This window comes from Diachasma alloeum, unplaced genomic scaffold, assembly GCF_001412515.2.
Source record: "Diachasma alloeum isolate Michigan unplaced genomic scaffold, Dall2.0 Dall_scaffold_00519, whole genome shotgun sequence".
Lineage (NCBI taxonomy): Eukaryota > Metazoa > Arthropoda > Insecta > Hymenoptera > Braconidae > Diachasma > Diachasma alloeum.
In genome coordinates, this window is record NW_021680651.1 from 98,060 (window position 1) to 108,107 (window position 10,048).

The 10,048-nt window shown below is 39.7% G+C and overlaps 1 protein-coding gene across 2 annotated transcripts in view; it reads left to right on the forward strand.

Annotated features, from left to right (window-relative positions):
- Positions 1-7,401, forward strand: part of LOC107042780 (DNA topoisomerase 2-binding protein 1) — a 75,240-nt gene extending 67,839 nt beyond the window's left edge. The window contains exon 3 of one of the 2 annotated variants that reach the window (XM_015263964.1): positions 3,730-7,401. In XM_015263964.1, the coding sequence (XP_015119450.1) occupies positions 3,730-7,231 (3,502 nt within the window). In that variant the 3' untranslated portion in view covers positions 7,232-7,401. The remainder of the gene's footprint in view (positions 1-3,729) is intronic. The other variant, XM_015263965.1, reaches the window with a different exon arrangement.
- The last annotated feature ends 2,647 nt before the right edge of the window (positions 7,402-10,048 follow it).

Sequence of the window (10,048 nt, forward strand, 5' to 3'; positions counted from 1 at the left end):
AAGACTGTCACTTGCTGAACATTTAATTCCTGAAATGCGGAAAACACAATTAAATTTTTTAAATACTGCTTAGGCAATGTTCAAACAATATTAACAAAAATTAAATAATCTTTTCACCAGTGTTTTCAATTCATTTGCTGCCGAAATATTCAATTTGGAGTGATTTATTAAACGGAATTTTATGCGGAAGTTGATATAGAAAAAAATGAACAATTGATATTTTTTAACAATGCAAAATATATCAAGAAAAATATTCATATTTTTCTTTAAAAAATTCAAATTTTGTGCGTGTTGACTGACATAACGATACCCCCACTCTGACCCAAGCACTGGGTCTCGCCACTCCGACTACCTGCACAATACAACAGCACCCCTTTTTTTATGGTTATTGGCCTAATTGGGGTTGGGAGCTCGGTGCGCTCGGAGAGCTCACTTTGCCCAGGCCTGCTCAAGAGCGTCTCGAGGCATCTCAGAGTGCCGAATTCACCGCTCAATCAAATTGATTTTGATTGGTGCGGACACGCCCCCCGTAAGTGCCAACCGGGCGGAAACCACCGAAAAGAATCGGGGAAAGTAAAGCCCAATATTCAAACTATTTTTCCCTAATTACGGCTAATATTCTTAATTAACAACAACCGATTAATTGTCAATCTGACCGATCAGTTGGGCGTTCATTTAATTGCTAAGAGTTTTTGGCGCCTCCCACGGATCGGTTCTCCGGGATTCACGGGGTTAAAAAACCGTAAAAATCAAATTACTTATTATTTCGAACTCTCTTCTGAACTAAACTCTAAAGCAATCTTGCAATTCACCGGAGACAAGGGTTGCACTTGCTCCAAACGACCTTCCACCAAAAACAAAAAAGTAATCAATTAATCCCCGAAAAATCCAACTGAATTTGGAGCGCTGGTATTTCAACCGGACCTAATCGATTACCCGTAAGATTAACAGTAGGATGAACCCCATAAAAATTACCGGATGACTCTAACTATTGGCCCTTTTTCGCAATAATCTTATGGGCTCTCAAAAACGCGTAATTGACAGATCTCGACAAAATATAATCCACACTCAAACCCAAAAATTCCAAAATTCTAAAAACTCACCACGCCATGGCGGGAAACCCTAAACTCAATTATCATAATGATAACTGGATTACTTACCGCACCGAAGTCGGAAAACAAACTAAATTTTTACCACTCGGAGGTGGAAAGTGGATCTCGCTCTCCCTACGCTTCACTCACGAATCGCCTCTGTAATGTCGCAGGGGTAAGTTGTTATCAGGCCGTGTTGGTGTTCCTAACGAACATCCCCACATGTTCGTTACACACTTCATATAACCCCATATGAGCCCATTATGATACCATATGACCTCAGATAACTTCCGAAAGACCTCATATAACCCCCATATGACCCCGTACAACTTTTATATGACCCCATATAACCCATATATGACCCACATATTACCTCTATATGACTTAAAGCTTCATATTGCTACTGTTTGGTAAGGAACTAGGTTTAGGGTGGATGTGGCAGAAAATGTGGAGGGAGATGCTGGAAAATTAATTGTTGAGACGGATTATAAAAATTGCCGTTTATTGTGGGATCGAACCACGTCATTAAATAAATTCTTTGTATACTCTTTGGTATTAAATTTCACTGTTGAGAGTCTTAAAATCACTGCTATTTGTCTGCAATTTTAATAACGTTGAATCACTGATAATAATGGAAATTGAACTGATAACTGTGGTGATATACTGAACGAAATGCTACAATTAAATACCCGTGCGATCTACGCAATCGCTAGATTTTAACTACTTTTCGGGGGTTTCGCAATCCCCCTACCGCTCAACCGAAGGTTACCGATGGTGCTCGAGGATTGTCGGTAGGACCGACCGTTTAACTGATAGATATATCTACGTTTCAAGCAGCTACTATGCAACTTGATAAATAGATAGGCTGTTTTCATCATCTTTGCACTTCATCGAGAAAGCATCAAGACAATCTTTATGAGCCATGATTTCATTGATATGACTGTTAATTTTTCCAGTTTATTATGAAAAAAATGAAAAAAAAAAAAACAAAAATCTCACAAACGATATGCTGTAGCTCAACAGTGATAGATGCGATCCGCATCATATTCTGATAGAATTAAGAGCCTATCAATACAATTTTTCAAAGCCATGTTTCATTTCATTCTGATAACAATTCTTGCACTGAGCGTCGGAAAATCGATTTTTGAAAAAGTACCAATATTTCACAAACTATAAATAATTCAACTTCAATTGGTGTCGATTAATATAGCCTATTAGCGTCTGTATCCATGGAAAAATTCATGAAATTTCATCAAGTTCCTATAAAGAACATTGCGAAAAAAAAATGAAAAAAGTACACACACATACGTACATACAGACATACAGACGCCATCTAAAAATCGCATATTTAGACGTTTTAGACCATGTTTAGTTACCCTGACACCAAAATTTGGGAACTTAATTTTGAACGATTACAAAGCTTCCATTGGAAAGCAAAAATAGAGAAAAACTTTTAAAATTTTGAAGCAATTTTTCGTATTGTTCCTTGTTGTACCTTGTGACCCGTATGGCCCTTATGACCTTAAAGGTCCCTGGGGGCCACAGGAGCACAAAGATCACCTCCGTTACCCCTTATGCCAATGTACCATGGTCGACAAAATCATGAAACTGTAATTTCATATGAATGGCTAGAAACTTGACACGGTTAGAACGACGACAAGGGCGAAGTCGATCTGCACAAGTTCTCAAATTGGGTGAGGTGAGAATGTCTCGATAGCTTAATGGTCAAGAGCAACTACTCGGATTGCAGAAGGTCATGGGTTCGAATCCCACTCGATCAATCCGATGAGCGCTTAATTTTTTCAATTTGTGCATTGACTAATTAAAACATTGTCTAGCTGTGAATCTCATCTTCTGAACCACTGGGAGTGAATAGAAACACAATTGTGTCCCTCTTTCAGTTTAATTAAAGTTCGCGTTTGATGAGATTCAAACAGCAGCACGAAGGAACAATGTACCTCGAGCGTCTAAGGAATCACGACCGCAAATCCGAATAAATTAACCAAATCAATTAACAACGTTCCCCAGTTATTTTTATATCACACCCCGCGATAAATCACGTTTATGGCACGGTGTGATATAAAAATAACTGCAGAACTGTGCGATAAATCACGTTTATCGCATGAAGTGGTATAATAGTACATTTGAGTACAAGGGCACAAATTTCGTTTTCGACGAATGTGAAGTTTATGCCCGAGTGATCTATAATATTTTATGTCACACCGTGTAGAAGTCGAGCTTGAAGCACGCTGCGCGAAGCGCAGTGTTTATTAGACGTTGTGATACAAGATATTGTTGAAAACTCGGCCATGAAGAACTTTTTTGTCTCATGACAGACAATGAACTCGCATCTGGCTCGGCCTAGAAATTGCACATTTCTCGAAAACTGAATTTTTGATACTACTACTATGTTCACTTCGTGCCGAACAGTCTTTTCGTTTACTTTAAAAATATTGTTCGACACATGTAAGACGGGAATTTTCACGAGTGTGATTGGCAGCCTTCGGCTTCGCCTCGGGCCGCCAACTTCATGCTCGTGAAAATTCCGTCTCACTCGGATCGAAATATACTGTTATACCCTAGATCTGGCATGTACTATGTTCTCGTCAACAAAGTTATCATTCTTTCCTGCTTTCAGTAGAATACTTGGACCGAAATGCCTCCTGCGCTGTTTCTTGACGAACGAGCCAATTCCTCCAGGCACGAGCCCAGTATTAAACACAGCAATGCGCGATGTCGTTGCTTGCTTTTCTGGCTTCAGCCCCGAGGATAAACTAGTCTACCAGCAGAAAATTGAATACATGGGTGGAATCTGCATAAAAGAGCTGCGCCACTGTGTTACCCACCTCATCGGGGATTCCGTCATGTCCGCAAAGTACGAAAAAGCTATGGAAGATGGTATAAAAGTTTACACGAAAGACTGGATCTTCGCAGTATGGGAAACAAACCTGAAAGATTACATACCTGCAACCGACGGGAGTTTCGACAAATATCAAGTCCCAGTCTTTATGAACCTCGTTGTAACATCCACAAATATTCCCAAAGATGAAAAAGATGAATTAAAAAAAATAATCGAACAGAATGGCGGTAAGTTCATGGGTCCCCTGGACGGTCAGAAGGTGAAAATTCTCATTGCAAAGGAGTACACAACGATGAGTGACAAAATAAGATTTGCGATGGCAAACAGTATTCCTTGTTTAAAACCAGACTGGGTGAAAAAAAGTATAGAAGTAGGCTACGCGCTCCCTTTCAACGAGTTTCTCATTTCTCCATCCCATAAAAACAAGTGTTCTACCCCAGAGAAAGGATCACAATTGTCACAGACAAATTTCAATATTTCAACCATCAGCTGTATCCAAGGAGACCTGAACCCTAACGCCCTCATTAATGAGACGATGTCCAGTACGCTAAATGCAACTGCTCATCTGAGCGTCCCGAATCGGAGTCTCCAAGTATCAACAGTATCAGGGAATCACATAAGTATCACGGAAGCGAAGAAGGCGGGTCCTTTCTTAGATGGCTGCAATATTTATTTAGCGGGCTTCTCCTCAATTCAAAGAGACAAAATTAACAAAATAATAAATATGGGAAGCGCAACGAGGTACGATGAAATATCGGAGACTCTCACCCACGTGATTGTTGGAGATCCAGGGAAAGCGTTCGGAGATTTGAAGATAATTCAGGCGAAAAGCCTCCACCCTCACATCTTAAACATTCAATGGTTAGAGGAGAGTATCAAACTCAAAAAACCAGCGCCAGAGGAGTCATTCGCATATGTCAGGAAAGAAGAACCAAACAGAGTTGAGCTCCCTTCATCTCCACTATCTAAAAAGAACCTTCAAATGCTCCAGAAATCGAAACGTCCTCTAGTCCCAGTATTCCAGATGGATAACGTTCCCGAGCCGCCTGAGCACGAACCGGATCTCATAGAACAATACCTCCAGCGGCAAAACTCCGATCGGTCGATGAGCAATTTCCCCCCTGAAAAATCCGATCCTAACCCCTCAAAATCGGTGAGCCAATCCGCAGCCAACGACAGCGAAATGCCTTTTAGTCAGCCCTCGACAATGGGAGCTCAAATATTTCAAAAATTAACATTTTTCGTTACTAGTTTGACCGAAGAAGAAGATGGTTCCCTAAGAGAAAACATTTCTGGTCTCGGTGGAAAATTGGTCTCTCGGAGTTTCACAGGAATCACTGATTTTGCTATTGTTCCGTTCAATGGAGTCAGTTTAAAAACAACCGCAAATCAAGTTGTTACCAGTTTGTTCGTTGATGACTGTTTGGATCATGATGCGGTGGTAGATATTCAGTATTACCATCTACCAATTTGTATTCCTGAGAGCGTAAAACCTCTCGCAGATTGTGTTATTGTTGTTTCGGCCTATACAGGAATAGAGCGGACTTATTTATCTAAATTAGCAGCGGCGCTAGGTGCTCGGCATCAAGACATGTTTGCCCGAAAAACCAACATTGAAAAGGGATTGTACGGTGGCACTCATTTGATTTGCACATCTCCGGAAGGGAATAAGTACAATGCCGCCGTGAAGTGGAAACGGCCAGCGGTAACAGCTGAATGGCTGAGAGCCTGTGCAGAGAAGTTGACATTAGTTGATGAGACTCCATTTTTAGTCGGTGAGACCATGGCTCCAGAGCGCAAGAATCTACTCGAGGGCGGTGTAGTGCCTGCTCCATTGAGTCTCCCAAATCGACAGATCTTAACGCCAAAGAGACTTCTCAATCAAACACCGAACATGGAGACTCCAATCATCAACAAACGATTGAGTTTGAACAAGAACAATAGTGCGAATTCACCATTCCACTTTGCAACACCTGAAACTCCTTATGGTCAGGTGTTCCAAGCAAGTCCTTCACCTAATACGAAGAAAGCTTGGGCGAAGTGGATTGATGGTCTCCCGGAAAATGTCGAAGAGCAGCAACCGAAGAAACGGAAGCTTAGCACCCCATTGTCAGAGCTGAAACGTCAACTATGGTCAGCGTTAAAAAAACCTAAGAATTCTGGAGACGAACATAGCGAACATAGCGATAGTTTCCAACATACCAACGAGCAGGATTCGCTTGAACAACAAAATGAGCATGGCGGGATGACGAATGAAGAACAACATGGTGAGCAGATTGTTCCAATAAATCGAGAGCTGTCATTCGATGATGACACTCCAAAGAAGACTGAGATTCACCAGGAGTTAGAAGAGATGGATAAAATGCTGAAGGCCACGTCGTCGAGTTCCAATGAGGGGAGATTCTCAATTCACGGAGAGGAGCGAGAGAAGATCAGTGAGAATTGTAATGTGCCAGCGACACAGGCGGAGAGTGTAGGGTGGGAAGATCCTCACCCCCAGACTCTGAAGATAGCAATGAGGAATGAAAAGAGCACCTTGGAGGAAACGGAAGAAATTGAGAAAGCTCAAGAAGCTCAGGAACCACTAGAAACGGTGAAGAAATTCAAATTTATGCTCTCTGGAATTAAAGATAGAGAATATCACGAAGCCCTGATCAGGAAATTGGGGGGAGAGGTATCAACGCAATCAGTATTCGATGATTCTGCGACGCATTTGTTATGCATTCGCCCTTCAAGAAATGAAAAAATGTTGGGTAGTATTGCTGGGGGTAAATGGGTTCTGCATTCTTCGTATTTACGAGATTGTGAAACTGCTGGTCGTTTTATTGATGAAGAGAGCTATGAGTGGGGGAATGCTCTTAATAAAGATAACGTACCGTCCATTGATGTCGAGAGTGAGAAGACGATCGCTGCAGCAGCGCACCGATGGCGAATGACGTTGAAAAATTCGAGGAAAGGTGCGTTTGAGGGGATAGTTGCCATGTTAATGGTGAACAAGGACAAGTATGATCAGTTTGAGAGACTCATCAAGGCTGGTGGAGGTACTGTTGTGCAGGCAAAACCTCCGTATGATTCGAGTCCATCTGAGAAAAAAATTACTCACTGTTTTATTGCTAATAGAACTGGTCAACCGATGGACTGGGCCATGCTGGCCAGTAAGGGCATCATGTGCTTTCCACCACAGTTTCTTAATACTTTGCTCACCACAAATGGGCCCCTTAATCCACGAGATCATGTTATACCAGAATTTAAAAAATATTTGGCTTTATTACCTAAATGATTGTGTAAATATAACGATTTGGAATTGGTTACAGATAAAAATCAAGTTCGGTTCTTTTAATTTCATTTCTTTTCGGACCCTCTCGTGTAATTTTTCAACATATTTATTCAGCGGTGAATCAGAGTATGTGGACGATTTTTGATAAAATATGATTCTGTGTATAAAGGTAAATTTAAATACATGTTTTTAGGAAAACAATTACAGATTTTACTACTTTCATTTGTTTTCCTTATCCTTTCCTGATATAAAAAAACATGCATTGGAAATTGTCGTGGCGGAGGACATGCATTTGAAGGGGCAGGGGGGGGGTCGTCTTCTTACACAGTAGCAGAGATTCACTGATCTCCGTGAAGCGCTGTTTACAACCGTTATGACAAAAAATATTGTTCGCCGTACGGCCTAAAATAGTAGATTATGTCATCAGGCGATAAAAGTATTATCTGGTGAATGTGGCTTTATAATCCGAGCCGAAGGCGAGGATTGTTGTCATACTAGCGCCACCGCGGCCGCGACGTTAATGCCCTTTTATTATGCGTTTTCCTCTTTTTTCTACTTTTTAAATTTTTTTTCAAAATCAATTATTCATTAGCGTTCTTATCGCACTGAGCATTAAGATCAATGAAACCAACGCATCCCGTTTCATTACCTGTTCAAGTTCAATATTGCAATATTGAATGATTCCTTACTTTTAATAGCCCAGAATTTTCCAGTTTTTGCATCCACCTTTATCCCTCTACAAAAGTATTGAATTATTTTTCTGGGGAATTTACTCAACCAATTTTTATTTTACTGCAAATTCGCAGAATTTTCTCCTTATCCATGATCTCCTTCACAATTCAATTAAAAGAGTCCATCATTTAGAAACTTTGATCAATCATGTGAAATTTTCTCAAATCATAAATAAGATTCTGAAATTGGAGAGTTGAAAGTATTTATCGAATTTTTCAAAATGCTTTTCTCCTTTCTCATTTCAACCAATCAGAATGAAGCCGCGACGTTGATGCCCTTTCATTATGCCTTTTCTTCTTTTTTATTCGTTTCAAAATTAATTATTCATCGTCGTTCTTATTGTACTGAATGTTGAGATCAATTGGAACGATGCGTCTCAGTTTATTACCCGTTCAAGTTCAATATTTCAATAAGTCACTAATTTTGAATTTCTGTGCTCACTGAATAAGATTTTTATTGTAATTATAAATAAAATTCCATCTAGAATGCATAACAATAATATATACATAATTATAAAATTTCTGTAGATTTTATTTCTATTTACTCCACTACAAAAGCATTTCATTAATTTTCGGGAAAAATTATATAAACAATTCTGATGCTCTTTCGCTAATTCAGAGTATTTTCGCGTCATTCATCATCTTTTTCACCATTTTATTCGAGGATTTCAAGAACTTCCAACTTTTATAGATCATTTGCAATTTATTCAAGCTTTCCATAAAATCGAGCAATTCTTGTAAATTTTTTTTTAACTTGAAAATTTTGTAAAATTGTTGAAAAAAATCCGAGGAACCTCTGAAATGTTCTAAATTATTCTCTCCTTCCTCATTTCGACCAATCAGGGTGCAGTATTTGGCTTTAGGGTAACACCTTCACATTAATTTGATTTGGAAAATTCTACTCTCGCATATTAAGTATTTTCCCATTGTTTATTAAAAAATTTTTGAATATTTGAAAGATACCGAAAATTTTCTCTAATTTTCGAAAAACCTGCGGCTTTTCTCACGTTTCTGCGGAAAACCTCATAATTGTGTTGAATTTGTTGGCAAACTCCCAAATTACCTTAAATTTTGAAAATAAACCGCCGATTTTATGATTTTTTAGGTAACATGCAAACCCCCGGAATCTTCCTTCAAGTTTCTATAATTCATTTCCTATTCACCTTCTTAGAAGAGCATTTTTAGAAAACGCTGAAGCACATGTATTGATTCCCTGGAGATCCAAGAACGACGGTACAATGACGGCGTTGTTGTTGCGTCGTTGATTTTTTTTGCCGATTATGGGGATAGAAAAGGGGGAATGACCCCTAAAAACATTATAAAAGTTTATAAATGAGGTATTCATATTGGTACCGTTAATTGCATTGTTATTTATCAATTGGATGAAATTATTTTTAGTGTTAAGGCCCGCATGGAGGTTCGAAACCCCTCTCCCCTCCACCCACCCCCCCTCGTCTATGTTCTCTGCCATCTAAGATGGCGTATTTCCCCCACTGTTCTCCGGTACTTTTTGGGGGCAATTTTATAGCCTAAAGGGAATAAAAAAAGAAAAAAGGGCGATGTAGCGCGAATTCTATTTTATTGATTAATTTTTTGAGCCTAATTTGATAAAGAATAAAAAAAAACTCGCGCCGTAAGAAGTAGACAAAGTTTTGAGGGAAGAGTATGCACTGAGGGTAGATAATCTTGTTAGTGTAGATAACCCCGGTCACATTTCACTTCCGACAAAAATTTCACTGAACACAAAATAAATCTAAAAATTTCGCGTATGTAGCGCGATTACAAATTTTTCCCCCGAATTATTAAAACTACACTTATTATAAATAAATAAACACTCGCGAAATAAGAAGTGTACAACGAGCTGGCGATCAGCTGTCATAGCCGAACACTGAGGGAAGATAATCCACGGCGACTCAATGCTCCAGTGAAAATGCGGCAAGTCCCATGCCTACCTAGCGCTCCTTTTTACCGACCGCGACTAAGGCGATGTTTTCACGCCGGCACTGTCATACGGTTCCGTACGATGTAAACACTATTAGAGAAGGGGGTGGGGTGGAGAGGCCGGCGTTTTGCAAATCTCTCCGCACCT